The sequence below is a fragment of the Thermothielavioides terrestris genome, chromosome 4 (genome assembly GCF_000226115.1).
Source record: "Thermothielavioides terrestris NRRL 8126 chromosome 4, complete sequence".
Classification (NCBI taxonomy): domain Eukaryota; kingdom Fungi; phylum Ascomycota; class Sordariomycetes; order Sordariales; family Chaetomiaceae; genus Thermothielavioides; species Thermothielavioides terrestris.
The window spans coordinates 443,614-468,124 of NC_016460.1; the positions used below are offsets into that span (position 1 = coordinate 443,614).

Below are 24,511 nucleotides of genomic sequence, written 5' to 3' on the forward strand. Positions count from 1 at the left end.
CGCAGCGGCCGTGGACGCAGCCTCGATTGAGTCCCGTCCTCTCCGACCAGCCAGGGGACCGCGAGACGTATGAAGGTGCTCCGCTACGATCAATACAAAGTCCTACACCTACTCACTCACAGAATGTGCAGAAACACGCCTCGAAAACTCCTATTCTGCCCCCGAACTCAAATGAGCCCAACATGCGTCCCGTTCATTCTTGTCTCTAGGCAATCTCCCCCGACTCAAAATCCCCGTTGTCTTCGTGTTCTGCGAACCAGCCGTGGATCTCCTTGAACTCGTGCGTCATAACGCGGTAGGGATAGCCCTCAGGCCGCCTCAGATCCACAAAGGCGCCCTCGTCCAGCGCATTGTGCCGCTGCCATGCCAACACGGCATCGTAGTCCTTGCACCGATGCTGAATGTTGAAGTCCGGGAACGGGTGCTCGAGCGTGTCGGTCCACACGTGCGTGTACACGTCGGTGCTGGCCGAGCACATGATGTTCTGCGCGAGCAGCCAGACGCAGTGCGTCAGGTGCAGCTGGTGCAGCCCGCTCGTACTGTTGAACCCGCCCGGGTAGCGCGCCGCGTAGTAGTGGTCGAAGCGGGCTTCGCGCCGCAGCGCATCCAGACAGTGCAGCTGGTGGAAGACGTCTAGGCGCCCGAAGTAGCTGTCATTTCCGCGTCCCCAGTCGGGCGGGATGCGGACCGCCTCAGCCGGGTCCTTGCCGATGGCGAGCACCTGCTCGCGCGTCAGCGCGATGGGCCGGGTATCGTACAGCGACGCCCACGCTCTGTCCACCTCGTGGCTCGGTTCTTGCCGGTAAATGATTGGCGGCTTGGTGTTCAGGAGAGTCCCGTTGATGCGCTTCCGGATAATGCGTATGTCCGCCTCATCGAGAAGGGGCGCTGTTGACCATCATTAACGAACAAAGTTCCCAATCCCTCATTATAGCAGCCACTCGGTTGGTTTTGTGGGTCAGACTTACATGGCATGGCTAGATGCCTCCATTCATGGTTCCTTCGCTGCCCCTCGATGCGGTCTACATACAGTGGGCGTGACGGTCTGAGAGACAAGACGAAAAGTGTGCTCGACAGTATAAAGAGAGCTAGATTTAGCCACACAAAACACGTTGAATAGGGTATCCAACCCCGCGGCGTTTGTTTCGCGGATCCATCATCAATCTCGTGGTTCAACTCGCTCAGTGTTCCGTCTTCACCGTCAGAATAACCTTGGACAGTTTGATACCTGGGCTTCAGCCGAAAAGGAAAAGCAAACAACGACGGCATCTTGGATGGGTTGGTGGCGTGCCATACTTCGGTTCGCAGGACATGCAATCAGGCGGCGGGTGAGTGTGCTAATTGTTCACCCGATGTCAGCGTCCAAGTCAGCACACGCGCATTCCCATGTACCGTCGGTCAGCCCAAGTGTCAGGCTGTCAGCACACGACCGACAAAGTCATCGCCCCACTTCATTGTACATGCGCCAGCAGCAGGAAGTCTAAGTAGCTAGGCGAGCTGTGTAGGTAGGCAAGGTACCTTAGCTACTGAAGCTCCAACTCTCGTGCTAAACCCTCGCTTCGAAAACGAGAGTATTGTCAATGTCCATCAGTCCACAGTATGGCGACCCCGAAGCAGCTACCTTGTCATATTTACTTTCTCGCAGTTCTGCTCTCCACTGTGTTTGCACTTGTCATAGCACCGTCTCTTCTCCCAGATCGATTGAAACTCCAAGGCGGTTTCTGGACCAGCCTGAACCCACCCAGTCACGCACAGTGCCCCCAGAATTCCCTTGGATTGCACCTACAAACTTTCACGTACCACCGAGGCGAAGCGGCAGGGGACCATATGTCGCTCATTGGACAAGCAAGGGCCATACTCAATGAGAGCGCTGGAAACGAATTTGTCCGGCTGCGGGAACATGGAGCACAACCAAAGCGCTATGGGGTGTCCATGTTCCATCAGTTGCATTGCCTAGACCTGTTACGATCTGCCGTCTACGGCGACACTGCGGCCCATGTTCACATCAAGAAGAGGGAAGCGGGAGACAAGATGGAGCACCTCGACCATTGCTTTCAATATCTCGCCCAGGTGAGAAATCTTGCCGCATGTTGCTCCTATGGCTTACCTGGTTTGGCGGTCAACTTCTGACAAAGTCGATGGGTACATTACATGAAACATAGGCTATCCTGTGCGCGGCTGATGACACGATTGAACCCCCTTTTGTGGCTGAAACCTCGCAAGGGACGAAGGTCCTCGTCATTGACGGAGACGGGGTTGCGCATCAATGTCGGGAGTTCGGGGCCGTGTATCGAGCTATTGTCCACAGTCAGGCCCAGCCAATTATGGTAGGGAGGAATTTGACACCGGGGGATAGCCTACGGGGCATCTTGAATCTTGGGAGCTGAGTCATTGTCGTCGAGACAAGAAGGTACCCCAATCTACCTACCCCAGCCAACTGTGGCGGCAGTGAGCGCGGGCACGGAGAAATACCAATTCTAATAATAAACATTGGCAATCAACTACCAAACTAAGCCAACATGCCTCATTTGAGCACGCCTGAAATGACCAGGGAGATGCTGCATCATAGGTAAAATGGCTGATCACGGTCTCTCTCGGCCTCTCGCTGGCTCCTGGAGGGAGGGCATGGTGAGTGAAGTTGGAAAGTTTCTAAGGTGAGGACTGAAGTACCCAACGGAAATGACCGAAAATGGGGCGCAGGCATAAAAGGGAGATTCTTATTGAAATTAGTGGCGAGAACCTGCAGTGTCTTACTAGGTAGATAGCACTAAATTATGGGATCATGCGAGCTCCTTTTTTCCCTCAGCCGCTTCCTGCCTTGCCCTCTCGGCCTCTTCGGGATGCTCTCTCCAATATTTGAAATATGGATTCCCCGGAAACGCCATGTATTGGTCCTGAATGTCTTCCCAGGGTGCGTTGTCAAAGCCAGACGCCCGCATAATCTCCTCCGCTTGCTCGGGCGTGACCTTGTAGGACCATGCCCCCGCTCTGTGCGCCTTCGCCCACTCCTGAATCTTTTTGAAGTTGCGGCACGTGTGTGTTGTCGCCAGGCGCGGCACGATGACCTTGTTCGCCGGGAAGTTGACGCGAAATGGGATGGGCGCGACGTCGGCGTGGCACATGAGCGCTTCCCGGATGGAATCGACGCAATGGTCTTCAATGATGAATTGAGTTTCAATCCCAAGACTCCCAAGGTATCAATGCTTCTTCTGGGACACTTACCCCAATGACGAAACTCAATACTTGTCCGATCAATCACCCCATTCTCGTCAGTCACGGCCGCCAGGCCCGGAAACCGCTCGGGATAGAGTAACATGCGCAAGTCGTTCAGGCAATGTAATTCATGCCAGATATCCAACTGGATGAGGTAATCCTTTGTTCCTGGAATGGGCAGCGTCGGGTGCGGAAGTTTCTTGGCCTCTTCCTCGGTGATCTTGGAGATGCCAACTGCGATAGTCAACCATCGCCCGTATCAATCCTCAGGCTTCATGGCCTTCAGGGACGGTTCAAGGCAACGGCAGAGGATTAGCTAGGTACTTACACCTGTACAGGTCCTTCCATAGCTCGTCGGTCTCATTGGTCGGGAACCCCATGTAAGGGCTCTTGTCAAAGAGTGACGGACGGAATCTGTATTCTTGGATGTATTCGACGGCCTCATTGGCCGGTGCTGCGGTATTTGAGGAAGCATGATGAGCATCACGTCTCCAGCCACAGTTCACGTCGCCTGGGGCACACCTACAATACACGCCAAGGGTAGGGTCCTGAATAGGCCTGTCTGCAAGTCTTAAGGCCAGAGCAAATGCAAAGAGAAGGAGAAGCGCGTTGGAGGCATAGAGACACAGAACGTGAGATCTCGAGTAAAGGGGGATGCGTGTCCGCCCTTCCTGGCACTGGCAATCAGATGCATGGTCGCGGACCAAGTGTGCCTTCTCCGAGTCAAAGGCACAATCGTCCGAGGATTCCGTCGAGGAGCGACCAGAAGCCATTCTCTGTTGGCTGAGATGGATTGAACAAACCGTATGGCACAGGCAGAGACAAAGAAGAAGCCAAATCCCTGCCGAGGTAAGGTTCGATGTTGGTGTGGTAGCTTCGGAAAGAAAGTATGGTATGAACATGGCCGGGGACGTCCTCTCTAACAGCTGCCGGCAGCTCTGTCATCAATGCGACAGGCGATAGTAGCCCCCACGTAGGCTGACACTGATGACAATGTCAGCCAACACGAGCTGACAGTGTCTGTTGCATATAGATTGCTATATTCGTTCAATGCAAATGCGATCCGTCACTCGGACAACAACGCGACACAGTACTGATCACCGGCACTACACCCTTACCAAGTGCAGCCTTGAAGCACGTTTCTTTCTGACACGCTACAGCGAGCTGCGAGGTGTGGATGCAACGGTGGGATCGTAGTAGAGCATCGGGATGCAAAGAGAGTGCGTTGTTCCAGTACAAAGGAGAGCTAAAGACTGAACAGAGCGTGGTATATATACATCCAGGAGTGGGGAAGCCATGGCCAGTGCGCTGTGCCAAGCTCTGAGCCCCTTACCCCTGACGTGACACTTTCCGAAGATGAAGGTCATCTCCGTAGCCATCTTGCTTCTCACCGCGGCTTACGCTGCGCCCATCGGTACGAACCCCAACTGACATGAAGTCTGGAGCTGATAACGTCGGGTGCTAACCGCTTGTGCTCCCGGATCTAGACTCCATCTGCGGATCCGGCAAGAGAGACGTGGGCCTTGTCACCAGGGCCCTGCACTCGGTCCTGGAGGATCTCAAGGACAAGCGAGAGGTCTCCGAAGTCGACGTGGACGAGATCTCCCAGGCTCTTTACGCGACGTGGTGCACGCCTTAGTGTGCTAAGGGTGGACATCAATGCAGGCCTTCTTTCTTGGGGTCCCGTTTCAGACAACCTCCACGAACTGTGACCACGGGAACCTACTTGTGCCCTCCTGGAGGCCGGGGATGTTGAAGGCTTGCCGGCATGTTGATGGATCGCCGCATGTAGTAGCTCGCTGGGTATTCCGTCGTTGATCGCTCCAGTTATCTATGCTTATGATAATTTTTCAACCATGTCATCTGTACAACGATCATAAACTTCTTGCCGAAGACAAATGGTACTTGACACGCTACAGCGAGCTACGAGGTATAGATGCAACGGTGGGATCGTAGTAGAGCATCGGAATGCAAAGAGAGAGTGCGTTGTTCCAGTACAAAAGAGAGCTAAAGACTGAACAGAGCGTGGTATATATATATCCAGGAGTGGGGAAGCTATAGCCAGTGCGCTATACCAAGCTCTGAGCCCCTTACCCTTGACGTGACATACCCCCCAGTTGTTCAACAGAGCGCTTGAATATATACGAGTTGAACAACTGAACTACGAAAAACCAGAATATAGGAAATCCTTATGAACAGTAGGTTATATAGGAGTAGGTTGCGTAAAGCTATAAGAAATTCTAAAGCGCGATTCTAGCTAATTAGAGTACTTAGATCTAGGGGAGGTATAAATTTCTACTTATAGGAGCTCAAGCTTCCTTCTTCCTATATACATCCTCTTATTTATATATATAGTAGCTACTACCACTACTATTCCTAGCTCCCTAGAGCGTATAAGACCACTATACCTCTATACTTCGACATCTTCTTAGACGAATTGCCTATACTTTCGCCTACCCCTTCAAAGGAGGGTAACAATGTTAAAGAGCTTATAGTAGAACCTACTACCCTATATACTACTTCTAAAGAGCTTGCTACGCCTTCTTCCAACTAGCGCTACGGTCCCTTAGTCAAGTAAGTTATACGCTCTTCCTTCTAGCCCACTACTATATCGCCCTAATATACCCCTTAGTTATACGCTATAAATGACTATAGAGCGTAAGATCCTATATCTAGGCTATATATATACTGCTCTTATAGGCTCCTACGATAGAACCTACTATAACTATAATAGCTATAGTGTACACTACTAGTACTATAAACGCTTTAACTATAGCTACAAGCCAATCCTACCTACTACTATAGAGAAGGTACGAGCTTTAACTATAGCCATCAACGACTTCGACTAGAAGGTAAGTCTCTACTATCCACTACTCTATACTCTTTATCTAATACTGTATAGGCTATAAAGAAGATCTGTCCTACGCTTTATATACTCTTGAATAATCTTTAAAAAGTCGAGAAGAAGGGAGAGTAGAAGGATATAGATATAGTAGAGCCGGTAGAGGAGTAGCCTTAGTAGTAGGCGTAGGAGGTCCTTATAGCCGCCTAAGGTAGAGCCCTAAATAACCCCCTCGGTTTTACGCCTATAGCGTTGATAGAGAGTGAAGCGTAGAAGGTACTCTCCAAGTAGGTAGAGAGCAACAAATTGGTTGATAACTAGGAACTAGAGCAGGTCGTTATATAGACAATAGAGTTGGCAAAGCGGTTAGAGATATAGGCAAGGATCCTTCGGCTTTAGAGAAAGGTAGTAATAACAAAGCTTATTAATCGCTAGAATACGTAGAGCAAGAGCATAGAACAATAGTAGTAGATAGTCTTTATAAAGAAAATGGTTGACTCCCCTACTCTTTTCTTGCCTAATGTATATCTTAAAGGTTCAATAGAGCATAGAAGTGCTCGAACTTCTACTTCGAGAGCTATTTCGTTAAACTGTCTATAGGCATCTCTATAGTAGGGAGGTAGAGTACGTCGAACTACTTGTTCTAATACTCCTAGCAAAGCTATATATTGTAAATATCTATATAGCGTAGATGAGTATTAATCTTTATATACTCTCCTACTATAAGCCGAATCGTTTGCTAATTGTTATAGAAGATTCTCTAAGGCTCTTTAATTTTAAATGCAAGGTCCTTAAACAAGCGCTTTAGGGCGATTGTCTTAGCTATAGTAAGCGATAGAGCTTTCAACTCTACCTCGATAGAAGATATAGTGATAGTATTTTACTATATAGCCTTCTAGAAGATCAACCCTCTAAAGAGTATTATAATATAACTCTACAAAGAGCGTTGTATATCTAGATTATCGCTATATAATACGTTAGATATAATCTAGAGTACCTAGTAAATGCCTTTACCCCTATACTATATACTAAGGAAGTGTATAGTATATAGATATTAAATAACTCGTTTCGCCGCTTTGATATACTCTAGTCCTAGATTCGTTAGGAACTAGGAGAGCTTCATAGTTGTAAACGCGATATCCGGTTAGATTATAACTATAAAGTAGAGGATCAAGCCTACGAGCTTTTAGTATAGTTTAACCTATTTAGGGGACGCCTCTCCTTCGAACTTATAAAGCTCCTTAGCGAAAAAAGGGATAGCTAGAGCGCTCGTAATATCGGAGAGACTATACTTCTTTACGATCTTCTCGATATATTGGTCGTATATAAGCTAGATCTTATATACTCTATAGTTATAGATGACCTTAATCCTAAGGAAGTGCTCAATATCGCCTTACTTATATACCTTGTACTTCGCTTTAATACCCTTTATAATACGCTCTATAGCTATAGCGTTATCTCGATAGTATACTACTAAGAAGTCGTCGATATAGAAGATAAGGATTATCTTCTTCTTAGGATCGAGGAATAGGCAAGGTTCTTCTATAAAGGGTTGTAAGCTAAGCTCTTTAAGAGTACTATAGAACTCATTGTACTATAAGAGCGACGAGTCCTTTAGTTTATAGAGAGCCTTTAGAAGCTCTACGCAGATCTTTAGTTTCTTAAATCCGTCTAGAAGCTTATAAGTCACCTACTCTATGTCTAGCCTCTTTATATTTAAGAACGCCTATTTAACATCGAACTACTTCACTTCGAGGTCGAAGTGCACTATAAGCGCTATAACAGTGCGAAAAGAGTATATAGCGAAGGTAGTTGTATATATATTCGTAATATTAGTAGTGTCTTATAGATCGCCTTATATATAGATACGCGCCTTACACTTCTTAAGGTTACTATCCTTATTAAGCTTATAGTCGAATACCTATTTTAAGGGTAGAGGCTACGTTTTTATATACTTTCGTTTGATCTTTCGCTATATTCCTTTGCTCATTAGATTATAGATCTCCTTATATATAGCCACTTTCAACTCCTTCCTATACTTATAGTTCTCTAAGTCTCTCTAGCTCTTTAAAAGAGGGGGGAGCTCGGTATTATAACGTATCGTTAGCATCTAGCTAGCGGTAGTAGTAAATACTGTATATAGGGTTTAGAACGACTTTGGGAAAAGCGTTTTAATACCCTCCTAAAACGTAGAGAAGAGCGTCTCGTTGCTATCGTAGGCTCCTTAAGGAGTAGGATCTAGGTGATTAGTCTAGAACTTTAACCCTAGGTTCTTCTATATTTCCAACGACCTAATGAAGAAAATGTATATACACTCCAAAGCTATACTTAGAGCTATATTTTTATATACTTTCGTAGAAGGCTTCCAAATTTATATACTCCTTCTCATAGATATAAGAGGCTCCTTAGGTTTATATCGTAGTTTTAGTACACTTAGTACTAGTTTATTGGTCGAAGGTTATATTTATAGAGCTTCGTACTCTATAGGCTAAGCTTCCTACTCCGCTATATATTTTACCGCATTGTAGAATATATCCTCTTCTTCACTTTATAGAGCTAGAGGCTCTATAGGCGAAGATGCCTCGTAGTCGCTTTACAGAGCTAGGTGCTCTATAGGCGAAGAAGCCTTATATTCGCTTTATAGAGCTAGGTACTCTATAGGCAGAGAAGCCTTACGTTCGCTCCTAGGGGTAGCGCCTTGTAGGACGGCCACTACTAGCCTAAGGTCCCTAGATACTCTATTGGTCTCTAGAAGAGTACTAGAATTATCGACTAGACCCTTGTTTCTATTATCACTTCTATTTATAAGCTCTTTCTATAGCTAAGCCTATAGTTCCAATGATATCTTAGGGGTTAAGAGTCTACTCTATACCTACGCTTCCTTTACCCCTAAGTCTTAACCTAGTGGTATACTCTTACACTTAGGAACCGTAATAGTGATAGACTCTAGCGTTGGTCCTCTATACTCGAGTTTATAGAGCATTCGAAGAATCGACCTAGCGTCCTAGGTCTCTTCAACCCCCTTATCTAGGTACTTTGCTATATCCTTGACAATAGCAACTTTGTAAGCTAGAAGCTCTTCTTCACCTAGATAGTAAAAGGTCCTCTCGTCGAACGTTACGTTCTTTATTACAATGACTTTGTCGAGCTTAGGCACCTAGATATAGTAAATGTTAGATACTCTATACCTAACTAGGTACCCAATTCGTCTACGTAGCTATACTTTGAATTCTCTCTTCCGATACCTAGCTTTATACTCTTTATCTAAGGGGTATACTCTATAGCTATATATAAAGATCCTAGACTAGTCGAGGCGTAGATCTGCTATTAGCGTTTAATAGAAGGTCGGTTCCTACTAGCGAAAGTAATTCTTAAACTAGGAGTAGAGCACTTTGTTAAGGCTCTAAAGACTATAAGTATAGCTAGGCGAGATAGTATATAAGAAGGCCACTACCTTTATACCCTTTGGCTAGAGCTTCGTAGACAGGTTCATATTAATAAGTATCTTTATACTCTTTAGCTATAAGACTTATCCTATATACTCTAACGCTCTATTTGGCTATAGTATATATATTGGCACAAGTTCTAAGTCGATGCCTTTGTCGTATACTTAGAGCTAGTAAGTTGTTAGTTAGCGATCTTCTAGTGCAATGACTCCTATATCGTTGTCCTAGCGGATCTTATAGACGTTGAGTCCCTACTACTGTTTAACCTAGCGTTCGAAAGCTCTAATAGTATTGAAGAGCTCGGTTTAACCCTTGTTAGAGAGTGTAAAAGCCTAAATTCGTCTATTGAATTCGTCCTTAATTATAAGGAGGTACTAGGATCTATTAAACCTAGGAGGGAATAAAAAGAGGTCCTAGAAGATACGTTAGAATAGCCGTAAAGTACGATGCTCTATCTTATAAAGCGTATTATACTTTTTAACATACAATAGAATATATACCTTATATTCGATCGTTGGTGTTCCTTAGATCTTAACGTTCTTTATGCTCTATACCAATGCCTAAAGAGCTCTTTGACCTAGATATCTAGATCTCTTATACTAAAGCTCCTCGGTATCTTCTCTCTCTTAAAGTATATATAATGTATATAACCTTATATTATCCTTACGAACAACTATATTCATTGTCACTAGGCCTATAAAGCTCTATAAAGGTTAGAGAGTATAAAAATAAGAGGAAAGGTTCTTCGATTTAAGGAAAACTATATTGAACTTACAAACCAATTGCTTAACCTTTATACTCTTCTTAAGCGTTCTATACTATAGAGAGTAGTCTAGACCTAAATACTAGATACTAGCTATATATAGAGCGGTCTCTAATATAATATTAGTATAAAAGCCCTCTACTATAGCGACGTTCTTTAAGTAGAGGTCTATAGTTCCTTTCCCTTACTCTCTATCTAGTACTCCTTTTATAATATACTCTCCTCTTCCTAAAATAGGAAAAGTAGTAGTGCCTACTTCTATATAGTCGCTGTCTCCTAATAGTACGAAGGTACTAAGAACTAGGAGCTTCTTATCGTTAACAATATATAGAGTAGTATAGTTGTTGAGGAGAGTACTCTAAGAGAGTTAGTAGATAATAGTAGTCGAGAATACAAGTAGGTAGTAAGCTCCTTTACCTAGGAGGCTTAGGTCGATAATAGTATAGACGACCTTATTAAGAGAAGCTAACTTAGAGTTCCTCTACTCTATAGAGCTAGAGCTATACCGCTTTTAGAGGCTCTCCTAAAGGGAATTCTACTTTAGTTTATTAAGGCGCTCCCTAATCTTAGTAATCTATACTGAAGTGGTGCAAAACCTCTACACCAACCTGCCCCACCACACCTAGAACCAGGCGTGCAAGACAGCTTCCAAAGGAATGTAGTGTCCCTCTAGACGGATAAAGATAGTGCGTATCGAGTGGTAGGAAGGCTGTCTTCCGAGAGGAAGACACATAGCTCAGATACGTCTAGTGGGATACAGCGGAAATACAAGAAAGGACAACAAGAATGCGGTCAGAGCTCAACAGCTCGAATGCCTATCGTCTGGACAGAGGTAGAACAACAGAAGGAGAGGCTCAACAGCCTTCCTGGAAGAAGAGGGACCACCAACGTAGTATCAACGAACGTATATTGACAACTACTTCCTGTCTTGCCTTATGATGAAGAAGATGGGCTCAGCCCACTTAAATACATATGACCAGAGGGTCAGACCTCCCCTAGCAACGAATGCAACGCTCTGAGATAAACAGAAAAACAGAAAAACTGGGTCCCCTATGTCCAGGTAGTCTATCACCCCAATTCAATACTTTCAAAAGCTTATAGTAGCCCTTCTCTACTTTAGTGATTACCGTCTAGAGAAACCAATACTCTACTAGCTTCTACCTATACTTACTATTAGCCTTATAAAAGTATAAGTAGAGCCTTAAGCTATAAGAGCCTATATTATCTATAGAACCATTGCCTTAAGCTACTCCTAAAGAGGTAAATACACTATAGCCGAGCCCTTTAGTAGCAGTGTTGTCGATCCAAATACTAAGGCGAGCGCCTAGCTCTTCAAGAGTAGGAATTAAGCGCCCCTAGGCCTTAAGTACCTCGATCTCAAAGAGCTAGTAACGAGCCTAGTCTAGGGCGATCTAGTGACCAACCACTTCGATAAAGTGTTTAGATGCTCTAGGTCCAACTACTTTGGGGATATCGAAGCTCTTTGTATATAGGTACACCTCGTTCTAAGAGTAGTACCACTTATATAGATTGATATCTACTCTATATATCTCTTATAATACCATTATATATTGTTGAGTAGCTAAATCTTCAACGAAAGTATCGAAGGGCGTAAGCTATTTACAAAGCTTATAAATAAGAGCTTAGGGACTACTAAGTCCAACGTTCGAAATAACGATATATATAGCGTTGAATAGAGGTCAGTGAATAGAGCGTATAATCTACTAGAGGATAAACGAATATAACTTTATTCTACTCTCCTAGATAGCTATAAGTATAAGGTATTCCTTATATATAGCTTCAAGCTTAGTAGCAACCTCTTATTTAGTAGAAGCTAGGGCTTAGCCTATAGAGATACCTAATTCCTTAGTGTACTTCTTACAAAGTTCTTCGACTACCTTATCCTCTAAAGGAACTTTCGGTCGCTTATCCTAAGGCTCGTCGAGAGCATCTAGATTATATTCGTCCTAGATACTATTGCTTATAGCTACGAACTTAAGCTCTATAAACCACTCGGTCTAATCTACATAGGACTAGAGCGTAATGGTTAAGCTACTCTCGGTAGTCGTTATATTGAGGTATAGAGCGTAAGAAAAGGAGAGAGAGAGAGAGAGCTTACTATAGGTTACTAGCTACGTACAATTATAGAGCGCCTAGGCTTATAACTGACATGCTATAGCGAGCTACGAGGTATAGATACAACGGTAGGATCGTAGTAGAGCATCGGAATGCAAAGAGAGAGTACGTTGTTCCAGTACAAAGGAGAGCTAAAGACTGAACAGAGCGTGGTATATATATATCCAGGAGTGGGGAAGCTATGGCCAGTGCGCTGTGCCAAGCTCTGAGCCCCTTACCCCTGACGTGACAGTACTCTTGCAATGTATCAGCTGTTGACTTCCTGCCCTAGTCTAGTGCTTGCAGCCAGTTCAAGCACAAGTTCGCGAACAAACTTAAAGCCTCCCTTTTCCCTTGACACTTTACATAACACAGGACACAATCACGCAGCTTGAACCCATCTCCCTTCCCGAATACCAAACATCCATATCCCTTCACTAGCAGCTCGGGCGCCATGTGCTTGGTTCGTTCTGATGTTTCCAAGACATCACCTTAGGGCAAGCGGCCTCAGACAGGGCTATCAAGTCCACAGATGCATCCAGAAAGGCAACGAGACTTCCCAACCCCTCCCGACACTCGTCCTATGTCCTGGCTTCTAAGGTTGATGTGCTCTTCTCCAAGTCTCCAAACCGCGAGGCCCGTCCCATGCGCGGCATCGATGCACGACCCCGATCCCGGTAAGGCTTGATCTGCCCGGATCGGGTCCCTCAAGCGTAGCATCCCCCGCACAGACGATTGCTTGCCTAAGATATTCAAAGCAGTGCTCAACGTGCTTCAAGTCCTGCATGTCCCGTCCCCCCAAGGCTGTCGAGTTCCGTGCTGTGGCCCCCAGCGAACGCACGAAATCGAGATGCAACTGCTTCAAGCAGTGCAGCTGGTGGTGCACACTGAGCATGTACACGTTCTCTGTCCCAGCAACGACGCCCTTGTTCGGCCGCAAAGAGTAGGCCTGCGGATCTGGGACGTGAACAAATGCTGTCGTCTCTGTTGCGAGCCATGAGAGAGCGTCCAGGCACATAGATAAGGTCGGCAGTCCTATGACAAACCACGAACCGTAGCTGCGCCAAGCGTTTTCCACCCCGAGAGTGCTCGTGAGATTGGTCATGGACGGACTGTGAGTAAAAGCCCGGAGCGTCCAGGGAACTAGCGCAGTATCAGCATCTTAGCGTCGTCTCACCAGTCGTCCGGCAGTTCGAGCGCACTTGGGGGAACCGGGCTGTTCTCCGATGATGGGTCGCTCCGCGCGTATCTAACGGCCAGCAGGACGACAGCCAGACCTTCCAGCAGGCACAGGCCAGCCAAGACTCCGACGACAGCTCTGTAGAACTTGACGTTGCGGTTTTGGACTTGACTGGAAGACGGAACTGGTTTGATTGGACCCCGAGAGACCGGTGTTGCTTGCGTGAGATTTGGGTTGTGTCCCTTGTCGATCGGGGACTCTGGAATGAGCTGGTAGAAGGCGTGATTTCGTGCTCCGAATGGTAACCACATGACTTTCGGGCTTATGCTTGAAGAGAATGGTAGGGATTGCAGTGGAATTCGCTGAGTAGGAGTAGCTCTTCCGTAAGATGAGTTCGATCACACTTCCGGTGGTCCATTTGGTGGCCCATACCTGCAAGGAGTATGGCCGCCGGAGCCACATAATGTTGCACGGTGCATGACGCGATCTCCCGCAACTTGGATGTCAGCACACCATTACTGTGGTAGTGTCAAACACCACCGGGCAAACAAGCAAGGGTCAGCCCAATTTCCCACTGTCAGCATCTGCCCCTCGCGGAGACCTCCATTCCTCCTTTCCATACCTTTTCCGTTCGTCTCTTGTTTGGTTTTTCTTTTTTCTTGTCATCTCTCTAGATGACAAATTATCTGGAAAGAAGTCACTAAGTTAGTTGGAATCTGCAACGCATTATGGCGGCAGCAGTCACCCCACGCTCCCGGTACTCCAACGACGCTGTCGCTGCCTCCGATGCGGCCCAGTCATTCCCGTGGGAAGCGCCGGTGCCCGTCAACCCTTTCTGGGACAGCTTTGACTACTGCACAGCGCGCAACTTTCTGGGCAACTTCTCGGACCACGAGCTCGAACAGCTCCCCATCGACCCGGACAGCACGGATGACCATGAAACCAAGCTCCGACTTCTCCTCCGTCTGCTCCAGGCGAAGATAGCCCAGGAAGAAGCGGCCAGTTCTCCGGAGTCTCTGTACACGGCAGACTACGCCCGATGGTACAGCCTCTGGCAGGGCGTGTACGTGTTTCAAGACAAGCTGGGCCTCCCGGAGGCGGAGCAGACCATCCGCATGCTCGTGGCGCGGCGGCCGGAAGGCTCGGATGATGTGAGGCCGCTTCATATACTTGCCGAGCACCTGGTCAAACTTGGAAAGTACAGAGAGGCCGAGGACACGGAGCGGCCAGTGTGCGCGTGGATGGACGCGCGGCCGCACTTGGGCAAGAGCTCGCCGCAGGCTATCAACGCGCGCAGGATCATCGCGAGGGCTCTCTGGGGCCAAGGACCCCCCAGGCGAGCTGAAGCCAAGGCACTTCTGGCGGAGATTGCGGAGATTGTCAACAATATGGGCGGCAGTAGATTCGGTGCATATCAGGAAGAAGAGAGACAATTGAACCGCGCCCTGATGGCTGAGCTGGGAAACCCCGTGCTCGGAGAGTGAAGCACGGCTCATGTCTTTACACTGTCATGATGCTTGTCTGGAGGTATTCGGCGTCTGGATGAAGCAGCCGAGGAAGTCATGGAGCGGAATAAATACATGTGCATCGTGACAGCACGAGCGGATGATATGCTACTGTTCTTTTTCACTACCATTAAACAACGTTGTTGCTTCCTCCCCACCACAGATTGTCCATGGTAACACTCTGCACGCCATTTCTCTTCGTCCAGTGATTCAGAGTGTCAAAGTTCCGGCAGTAGTGCAGGGTCCCAAAATCGAACGACACGTCCCTGTCTGACTCGGAGCCTGGCATCTCATTGGGCTTTCCGTGGTCATCGTAATAGAGAGTAATGGCGCCTACGTCTCCCCAGCACTTTTCAGCCGTTCAATTAGTCATGGTCCACCGACCGAAGGAACAAAAAAAAAAAAGGTTTCCAGTTGTCTTACCATGACGGCCTGGCGTAATCGCTCAAGACATTGGTATGCTCGCTCCCAGACAAGGTCCTCGCCGCCTTGAAAGGCCTTGAGATGAGTATAATCGCGAGAAGTTCGGTAGCCCACCTGGCGGAGAAAGTTCAGACAGCCAAGCTGCACGGCATATTCCGGCAGCGCAAGGATGGAGTCGGGGTCCTCCGGGTTGCGAACCCAGGTCGGGGCGTCAGCAGGCCCGGGTTGGGCCAGATCATGAAGTCGAGAAGCCGAGATGGAAATGGGGTGCTCTGCGCATAGAGTCTGTTAGGAGGATACCTAGAGAGTCATCCGACTGTGTAATCTACAAGGCGGGTTGCCCTGTGTAGTGCCGACAGTGATTACGATTGCAGGTTAAGGTGCTTACTTGGAAGTAACTCATCCCAGGCGTCTTCGATCTGGTCCGTGGGTGCGAACCCAAAGTAAGGCGTAGCAATTGCGAATTGGTGATTCTCAAACGTCCTCCAGCGGTAGTTGACCATTTCCAGCGCCGGGGACCACGGATAGGTGTGACGATCACATGCTGCGTCGCTTGGCTGAATACGCAGTGCTGCGAAGACGATCACGCCGGCGTTAAGCATAAGAAGAACGGAGAGGAGAGAAGTCCAATGTAGCCATGACCGAGCTCCGCGGCTCGTCGTTTGCCCAGCCATCACCGTTTGCTTCTTTCAGAGGCGAAGACTTCCTGTCTAGGTGGGGAAAGGTCTCAGGTTCGTCACTGGGGTGACTCAATACAGATGCACGTAGAGGTGCCCTAGAATTCTGCGGCTCATCGACCATGCTGCTGAACTGCTGCAAACAAAGGAAGTACGGACCCAGAGGAGGAGACGATTGCCCATGTCCCACCGTGGGAGTGTGCTGACAACAACGGGTCCGCTCGCTCGCCGTCAGCTGACGCGAGGAAAAAAAAAAAAAAAAAAAAAAAAAAAAAAAAAAAAAAAAAAAAAAAAATGCGACCTCCTGTAGTATTCTGTATTCTTCCTGACACGCCCTCATCAGCAACGGGCATTGTACGCCAAGAATAAACTCAGGAGCAGCAAAACGTTGACTTGGACCAAGTTTGAGGTAGCCATTATTTTTTTTGTTGCAGCGGGGAAGCCACTGGAGGGTAGAATGCCGAGCGACACGCGAATATGCCGTGAACGGGACGTGGAGGCCGACATTCCACTGCTGAAGGACACACCCGAAAGCGAGGAGGGCTCCCATGGTGCTGCGGAACACCCCGAAACCCTCGGCCGTCCATACGCATTGTGGCTGCCGGTGTCCGTGGCGGCTGTGGTTCTCTCTATTTTGTTTTACGGAGTTATCCACTACCGAGCGGCAAACGATATATCATGCCAGCGTCGTATGTGGCCTTACAGTGAGTTATACCTTCTAATCCTAAGGATTGTCTGGCGCTGAATCCGGCTGACAGCGGTTTGGCGTCCTCCAGGCCCCGAGACGGACCACCTCGAGTTCGAGGTACGGCAATACGACTCGGATCTGATCCCCAACGAGCTTTTCGGACTGCCCACTCAGGAGCGCCGCGATGCTTGGGACTGGTTATGGAAGAGTGAGCGTGTTCCTTCCGGCAGCGTGTCATGAACCGCTTACGGCCATTTCTTACGCTTTCTAATCTTGACTCTAACTCCACGCAGCGGGACGCATCAGCTTCCCATATGAGAAGTTGGACTCTGTAAACAAGTCGACGGAAGCTCGCGAGTGGTGGACGCTGCCTTTTCCGCGGAACGACGAAGTGATTGCCATGTCCGAAGGTGCGTGCAGGCCCAGTTCCCAGGTTGGGTCAAGTCAAGGTGCTAACGGATTCTTCAACTTGAAAGTGATGCATCAGGTGCACTGCGTCGGCGTGCTCTGGCTGTTCGCCCACCGCGACAACTGGGACTACCGCACGATTCTCAACAGGACGGAGCTCTTCATGCAGATCCACCAACGCCACTGCGGCGTGGTGCTGCTGGAGATGGTGAAGTGCATGGCGGACGTGACGCCTGTGCTCTTCCAGCACGATGGGAACAAGCGACTGGGCGCGTGGAAGCCGCGGGATGCGCCGAGACGGTGCAAGAATTTCGACCTCCTTGCACAGTGGGAGCGGGACAACAGCATCTGTCCTATGGCCTGTACGCCAGAAGATGTATCTCGCATCTACAATCATACCTAGGTAGCTTCCTCTGCGTGATGCGTAATCACCGTACTGTATGTACCCCTGCTTAACATGCGGGCTATAAAGTCCTGCCCCGTCCCCGGCGGCGAACTGTTAGTGCACAAATAAACCAGTATGGTCTTGACTGTTGGCCTCATAACGCGTCAAGCTAATCAGCAGAGCGAGACTTCTTTGCCTCTCTATGCAGAGCCAACTCAATCAGCGGAGGCACTCAAGTGTCCATCATATCAAGCACGTCCCCCGTCTCCTCGCTATGGCAACCCCCGTGGGCACCGACACCTATAGCGGCATTCAGGTCCGCGCCTTCCTTGGCCAACAGCCTGATTATCGGCTCGCACTCGGCGTCCGCAGCAGCGTGCAGCGGGCTTCGGCCGTCATGATCGCGGGCCTCCGGATCCGCTCCCTCGGCCAGCAGCTGCGCGACAATATCTGCGTGCGCACCGCCCGCTGCGTAATGCAGCGCCGTGCGACCTCGCCAGTCCGGCACGTCGACGTAAACATCGTTCGCCAGAAGGAACTTGACGATCTGCGAGTTGCCGCGCTCGGCTGCGATGTGCAGAGCCGTCTTGCCTCTGTGGGCTATGGGGTCGTCGCTGCCGCTGCCGCTGCCGCTGCCGCTGGACAGACTCCAGGTTGTCATCGGCGGCGATGTTAGGATATACGGACCCCTCTGCGTTGCTGTGCCCCAATGGGATGGTTTTTGACGGTGCGTGCCTCTGGGGGTTGGATGCCCCAGGGGTTTGTGAGTGGCGTTTGGCTTGGGGGCGGGCAGCTTTCCTGAGTCCCGATTCGTGATCAGTCCTTCAAGAGCCATGCCAGGGGCTCTGCTAGAACTGTTCTGCGGCGAGACGGGCACCAAAGGGTCCTGGTTGGGAGACAACCGAGCCGCGGGACTGCAATGAGGGAACCGAAGGTCTGGGTCCAGAAGAAAGTGAGGGATGGTTTCTGCCACGGTTGCGGAGTCGTGGAGGTAGCCCACGGCCAGGTGCGGCGAGTGTTCACTGGAGTCGGTCCGTTCTAATGCCAGAGCATCTCGTGTAGAAGCCGCCGATGTCCTAGGCTCAATGATGTCAAGCTGGGCGGGAGGGATATTCAAGGCGGCTAATGACTGTGCTGACGCAGTTCGCTTGGGGGTGGCTCCAGTTTGTTCGCCGTTGGTTCGTTCGGCTTGAGAGTTGGTGCTAGGATGGGGAGGGCAGCAGCTGCCGCAGATACCACGGTGCGATGCCCGAGATCCATCACCTTCGTGGTCTAGCGATCGGTCGATCTGGCTTTCTCGTTCATGCTGTCGCTTCAGCTCTAGTTCTGCCCGCCGCTTACCTGCCACCGAGCTGCTTAGGCACATAGTCACCAAATCACAGGGGAAGCCTCCTGACTTACGGCGGTTCCTCTGAGCAATGCGGTTCTGAAGCCTTCTTCGTTCAAGGGCAGCAATTGCAGCTTGCGCATCTGGCTGGGTATCCATAAGGTGGATTACTAGGTTGTGCAACGGGTCGAAAGAAACATGAAGACCCGGGCTTCTAGGTAACGCAGGCTAGCGGACAGCTCAAGAACGGTGGGGGCTAGGGACTCAGGAGTCAGGACATTATTGAAGCGAAGCTTCAATGACGATGCCTTTCGAATGTGTACTGTGTACACAGAGGAAGCGAGGAAGGAGGCTTCGGTTCATTTACCAGGCCTTTTCGACAGAGTTTCTCGTACGTAGATTGGATACTATAGCTATACCGTATCTTAGCGGTAGAGATGTCCCCGATCTTTTTCTCTATCTTTCCCCCTTTTGGCTATATCTCCTTATAGTGCTGATCTTAGAACGACGTAGAATAGTAATATCTAGGTACTTATAGCGTCGTCGGCTTACAGTATATATCGGGTTATCGATAGCCGTTTAACGTATCTTAAGAACGTAGTGTAGTAGGCGCTATCGAGGGCGATATTGACGTTATAGTGGTAGAGCGGTGTAGCTTAGCTACTGTAAGGGTTTGACCACTATGAGCCGGTCGACCACTGCGAGCCAGTTCGACGGTTCAACCATTGCGAGCCGGTTCGACCACTGCGAGCCAGTTCGACGGTTCGACCACTGCGAGCCAGTTCGACGGTTCAACCACTACGAGCCGGTTCAATAGTTCAACCACTGCGAGCTGGTTCGACGGTTCAACCACTACGAGCTAGTCGAGCACTGCGAGCCGGTTCAATAGTTCAACCACTGCGAGCTGGTTCGACGGTTCAACCACTGCGAGCCGGTTCGACGGTTCGACCACTGCAAGCCAGTTCGACAGTTCAACCACTACGAGCTAGTCGAGCACTGCGAGCCGGTTTGACGGTTCAACCACTGCGAGCCGGTTCGACCGCTGCAAGCCGGTTCGACGGTTCAACCACTACAAGCTAGTTCGACCACTGCAAGCCGGTTCGACGGTTCAACTACTACGAGCCGGTTCAACGGTTCAACCACTACGAGCTAGTTCGACGGTTCAACTACTACGAGCCAGTTCAACGGTTCAACCACTGCGAGCTAGTTCGACCATTGCGAGCTAGTTCGACGGTTTAACCACTGCGAGCTGGTTCGACCACTGCAAGCCGGTTCGACAGTTCAACCACTGCGAGCCGGTTCGACTACTGCGAGCCGGTTCGACGGTTCAACCACTACAAGCTAGTTCGACCACTGCAAGCCGGTTCGACGGTTCAACTACTACGAGCCGGTTCAACGGTTCAACCACTACGAGCTAGTTCGACGGTTCAACTACTACGAGCCAGTTCAACGGTTCAACCACTGCGAGCCAGTTCGACCATTGCGAGCTAGTTCGACGGTTTAACCACTGCGAGCTGGTTCGACCACTGCAAGCCGGTTCGACAGTTCAACCACTACGAGCCGGTTCGACTACTGCGAGCCAGTTCGACGGTTCAACCACTACGAGCCAGTTTGACCACTACAAGCTAGTTCAACAGTTCAACTACTACGAGCCAGTTCGACTACTACGAGCTAGTTCGACGGTTCAACTACTATAAGCTAGTTCGACAGTTCAACTACTACGAGCTAGTCGACTATTGCAAGCTAGTTCGACAGTTTAACCACTGTAAGCCAATTCAACCACTGCGAGCTAGTTCGACAGTTCAAGTACTACGAGCTAGTTCAATAGTTTAATTACTACGAGCTAGTTCGACGGTTCAACCACTGTAAGCCAGTTCAACAGTTCGACTACTGTAAGCTAGTTCGATAGTTCAACTACTATAAGCTAGTTCGACTACTATAAGCTAGTTCGACAGTTCAACTACTATAAGCCGGTCGACCACTATAAGCCGGTTCAACAGTTCAACTACTATAAGCTAGTTCGACGGTTCAACCACTGCGAGCCAGTTCAACAGTTCTACCACTATAAGCTAGTTCGACAGTTCAACTACTATAAGCTAGTTCGACCACTGTAAGCTAGTTCGACAGTTCAACCACTATAAGCTAGTCGACCACTGCGAGCTGGTTCGATAGTTCAACTACTACAAGCTAGTCGACCACTGCGAGCTAGTTCGACAATTCAACTACTATAAGCTAGTTCGACTACTATAAGCTAGTTCGACAGTTTAACTACTATAAGCCGGTTCGACGGTTCAACTACTATAAGCCAGTTCGATAGTTCGACTACTACAAGCTAGTTCGACAGTTCAACCACTATAAGCTAGTCGACCATTGTAAGCTAGTTCAACGGTTCAACTACTATAAGTAAGTTCGACTACTATAAGCCAGTTCGACGGTTTAACTACTATAAGCTAATTCAATAGTTTAACCATTGTAAGCCAGTTCAATGGTTTAACCACTGTAAGCTAGTTCGACGGTTCGACTACTATAAGCCAGTTCAACAGTTCAACTACTATAAGCTAGTTTAACCACTGTAAGCTAGTTTAACGGTTTAACTACTATAAGCTAGTCGACCACTGCAAGCTAGTTCAACAGTTCAACTACTATAAGCTAGTTCAACTACTATAAGCCGGTTCAACGGTTCAACTACTATAAGCCGGTTCGACAGTTTAACTACTATAAGCTAGTTCAACAGTTTAACTACTACAAGCTAGTTCGATAGTTCAACTACTATAAGCTAGTCGACTACTATAAGCTAGTTCAACGGTTTAACTATTATAAACTAGTTCAACTACTATAAGCTAGTTCAACGGTTCAACTACTATAAGCTAGTTCGATAGTTCAACTATTATAAGCTAGTTCAATGGTTTAACCACTATAAGCTAGTCGACTACTACGAGCTAGTTAGACAGTTCAACTATTGTAAGCTGGTTTAACCACTACGAGCTAGTTCGATAGTTCAACTACTACGAGCCAGTTCGACGGTTCGACCACTGTAAGCTAGTTCGACAGTTCAACTACTACAAGCTAGTTCGACCACTGTAAGCCAGTTCGACGGTTCAACCACTATAAGCTAGTCGACCACTGCGAGCTAGTTCGACAGTTTAACCACTATTGAAGTGGTGCAAAACCTCTACACCAACCTGCCCCACCACACCTAGAACCAGGCGTACAAGACAGCTTCCAAAGGAATACGGTGTCCCTCTGGACGGATGAAGATAGTACATATCGAGTGGTAGGAAGGCTATCTTCCAAGAGGAAGACACGTAGCTCAGATACGTCTAGTGGAATACAGCGGAAACACAAGAAAGGACAACAAGAATACGGTCAGAGCTCAACAGCTCGAATGCCTATCGTCTAGACAGAGGTAGAACAACAGAAGGAGAGGCTCAATAGCCTTCCTAGAAGAAGAGGGACCACCAACATAGTATCAACGAATATATATTGACAACTGCTTAATGTCTTGCCTCCTAATAAAGAAGATAGGCTCAGCCCACTTAAATATATATGACTAGAGGGTTAGACCTCCCCTAGCAACGAATGTAACGCTCTAAGACAAATAGAAAAACAGAAAAACTAGGTCCCCTATATCTAGGTAGTCTATTACCCTAATTTACACTTCCCTTTCGAGCTTGCTATACGCTCCTATAGGCAAGCTCGTACCTTAAAAGCTCTCTGATATATACCTCTTATCGTCGCTACTCCTTGAGCTACTCTCTATATATAGCTCTCTCGGCTTACGAAGGTCTAGCTAGCTATAGTGGTTGATTACACTGGCTCTTATACTCCTCTACCTCTTTGATATACACGTCCTAGCCTTGCCACTATACTAGATACTTATACTTATAGGCAAAGGCACGGTCGTATAGGTTGTATAGTAGCGGGCGAAGTAGACGTCTAGGCTTCGTAGGTTCCTTGCGAAGGCGCTTACTACAGTACTATACTGAGGGTGACGTTCGGCTAGATAACGTAGATAATCCTCGTACCTGAAGATACTTCTATACTAAAGTATAAGGCATCTCAAGGTAGTCTAGCCTCCTTATAAGTATATAGACAAGTGTCTCCTCTTCCTAGAGGTAGGGATCGAGTACCATCTTCTTAAAGGCTATTCGTGCTAGTACCCTAAGGTTCTTGACTAGGTTATTACCAAGAAGGCGCTTACAGTCTATCTTGTCTATAGGGGCATCGATAAGCCTTTATATCGTAGTTGCTTATAGTATAGTAATCTCTATAATCTTAGCTCCGATATCCCACTAGGTCGATATATTGTTAAGATCCTCTATAAGTGCCGCTAGCGGACCTAAAGCAACTGGCTAGTCCTTTGGTCGGAGGGGCGGAATAGCGCTAGATACTAGAAATGTACTTTATAGCTATCGTCCAAAGTCGCCTATAGGGTCTTATAAGGGTAGTACGCCGCTAAACTATCCGTCTAGCGGGAGTCCTACGACCCTATAATAGTATACTCGATACACTATATCCTTCTTTGACTAAGGTACGAGGATAACTTAGGTAGCAATAATCACTCCTTCCTCGCTCTAGCTAGGGAGCTAAGCTTCTTTGAACGCTACTAAGTATATAGCTAGGATCCTAAGTTCTATATTACTAAAATAGTTGTAGAGATATATAGATAGGTTATCGAATTTAAAGGCATTAGGTATAAACATATCGTTAGCTTAAAGGACTTTGATTACCTCGTCTTCGTCGTACTCTGAGAATATAGGCTACGTAGGTTCTTAGGTTAGAGACAATAGGTCTAGAGGGAGCTTGTATATCTTCCCTTCGTTCTACTATAACAAAGGGATTCCTTTAACGTAGAGTAGACAATCCTTAAAAGTGCTAAGAGCATTTCTATAAACTCCTAACTATAAGTATAATATATACCGCTATACAACTATCTCGCTATCTCTCTAGTATAGCCGAAGCTAGGGCAGCTTGAACTATGTCTATCCGTCTAAAAGGCGGGGCTAGAGCTCTTGAAGAAAGGCCTATATAAACTCGAAGGCGAACTATCTATACTCCTATTCTAAACTTTGCTAAAGGCAGTGGATAATAACCTCCTTATATAGCTACGACTAAAGGAACCTATAAACGGACTAGAAAGTAATCTAGACCTCTAACAAGATATCAATATATATCTCTATACTCTTAAGTATAGAGTCGAAGTAGTAAAGCTGGCCTACAACTTAGTCGAAGATCGCAATAGCCCAATGCCTTCCGTCGACGAAGCAAAGGAAGACCTAGAAGCGACAATAGTTAGCAATGACCTTTTGGCTAGACTGGTAGAACTCCTTTAGTGTAGGACTAGTATCTAAGACGGGCTATAGGTAGAACTAGAGACAGTCCTTATAAAGACGAAAGAAAAACTATATAATGTCTAGGATTATCTAGCCCTCTAGCTATTCTTTAGCGAGTAGTATACCTTCTATATCGAAGAGCGAAACACTTATATCTATAAAACTGACTTTAAAAAACTGATCTATCGTATACCTTCTCTCTAGCT

At 47.7% G+C, this 24,511-nt stretch overlaps 9 protein-coding genes across 9 annotated transcripts; 4 read left to right on the forward strand and 5 right to left on the reverse strand.

Moving 5' to 3' along the window:
• Nucleotides 1-205: 205 nt before the first annotated feature.
• On the reverse strand, nucleotides 206-1,269 carry THITE_42011 (uncharacterized protein; the record flags this gene model as incomplete). The annotated part of the gene is made up of 2 exons (XM_003654976.1): nucleotides 206-888; nucleotides 969-1,269. The coding sequence occupies 2 exons, from the start codon at nucleotides 1,267-1,269 to the stop codon at nucleotides 206-208; spliced, it is 984 nt and encodes a 327-aa protein (XP_003655024.1).
• A 330-nt stretch (nucleotides 1,270-1,599) lies between these two features.
• Nucleotides 1,600-2,387, forward strand: THITE_2130405 (uncharacterized protein; the record flags this gene model as incomplete). Its single annotated transcript, XM_003654977.1, has 2 exons — nucleotides 1,600-2,070; nucleotides 2,163-2,387. The coding sequence occupies 2 exons, from the start codon at nucleotides 1,600-1,602 to the stop codon at nucleotides 2,385-2,387; spliced, it is 696 nt and encodes a 231-aa protein (XP_003655025.1).
• A 393-nt stretch (nucleotides 2,388-2,780) lies between these two features.
• On the reverse strand, nucleotides 2,781-3,986 carry THITE_2054069 (uncharacterized protein; the record flags this gene model as incomplete). The annotated part of the gene is made up of 4 exons (XM_003654978.1): nucleotides 2,781-3,154; nucleotides 3,223-3,447; nucleotides 3,542-3,667; nucleotides 3,740-3,986. 4 exons carry the CDS (start codon nucleotides 3,984-3,986, stop codon nucleotides 2,781-2,783), a joined length of 972 nt encoding a protein of 323 aa, XP_003655026.1.
• An 8,988-nt stretch (nucleotides 3,987-12,974) lies between these two features.
• THITE_2053249 (uncharacterized protein) lies at nucleotides 12,975-13,484 on the reverse strand (the record flags this gene model as incomplete). Its single annotated transcript, XM_003654979.1, has 2 exons — nucleotides 12,975-13,363; nucleotides 13,433-13,484. 2 exons carry the CDS (start codon nucleotides 13,482-13,484, stop codon nucleotides 12,975-12,977), a joined length of 441 nt encoding a protein of 146 aa, XP_003655027.1.
• Nucleotides 13,485-14,287: 803 nt separating this feature from the next.
• Nucleotides 14,288-15,043, forward strand: THITE_2130407 (uncharacterized protein; the record flags this gene model as incomplete). The annotated part of the gene is made up of 1 exon (XM_003654980.1): nucleotides 14,288-15,043. The coding sequence occupies one exon, from the start codon at nucleotides 14,288-14,290 to the stop codon at nucleotides 15,041-15,043; it is 756 nt and encodes a 251-aa protein (XP_003655028.1).
• Nucleotides 15,044-15,194: 151 nt separating this feature from the next.
• On the reverse strand, nucleotides 15,195-16,161 carry THITE_2052614 (uncharacterized protein; the record flags this gene model as incomplete). Its single annotated transcript, XM_003654981.1, has 3 exons — nucleotides 15,195-15,413; nucleotides 15,488-15,759; nucleotides 15,876-16,161. 3 exons carry the CDS (start codon nucleotides 16,159-16,161, stop codon nucleotides 15,195-15,197), a joined length of 777 nt encoding a protein of 258 aa, XP_003655029.1.
• A 460-nt stretch (nucleotides 16,162-16,621) lies between these two features.
• On the forward strand, nucleotides 16,622-17,663 carry THITE_2052508 (uncharacterized protein; the record flags this gene model as incomplete). The annotated part of the gene is made up of 4 exons (XM_003654982.1): nucleotides 16,622-16,868; nucleotides 16,941-17,066; nucleotides 17,146-17,262; nucleotides 17,329-17,663. The coding sequence occupies 4 exons, from the start codon at nucleotides 16,622-16,624 to the stop codon at nucleotides 17,661-17,663; spliced, it is 825 nt and encodes a 274-aa protein (XP_003655030.1).
• Nucleotides 17,664-17,952: 289 nt separating this feature from the next.
• THITE_27445 (uncharacterized protein) lies at nucleotides 17,953-18,237 on the reverse strand (the record flags this gene model as incomplete). The annotated part of the gene is made up of 1 exon (XM_003654983.1): nucleotides 17,953-18,237. A coding segment is annotated over one exon (285 nt), but the record flags the coding sequence as incomplete, so codon positions are not given.
• A 1,470-nt stretch (nucleotides 18,238-19,707) lies between these two features.
• Nucleotides 19,708-20,463, forward strand: THITE_42634 (uncharacterized protein; the record flags this gene model as incomplete). Its single annotated transcript, XM_003654984.1, has 3 exons — nucleotides 19,708-19,986; nucleotides 20,049-20,197; nucleotides 20,268-20,463. Coding segments are annotated over 3 exons (624 nt in total), but the record flags the coding sequence as incomplete, so codon positions are not given.
• Between the last annotated feature and the right edge of the window lie 4,048 nt (nucleotides 20,464-24,511).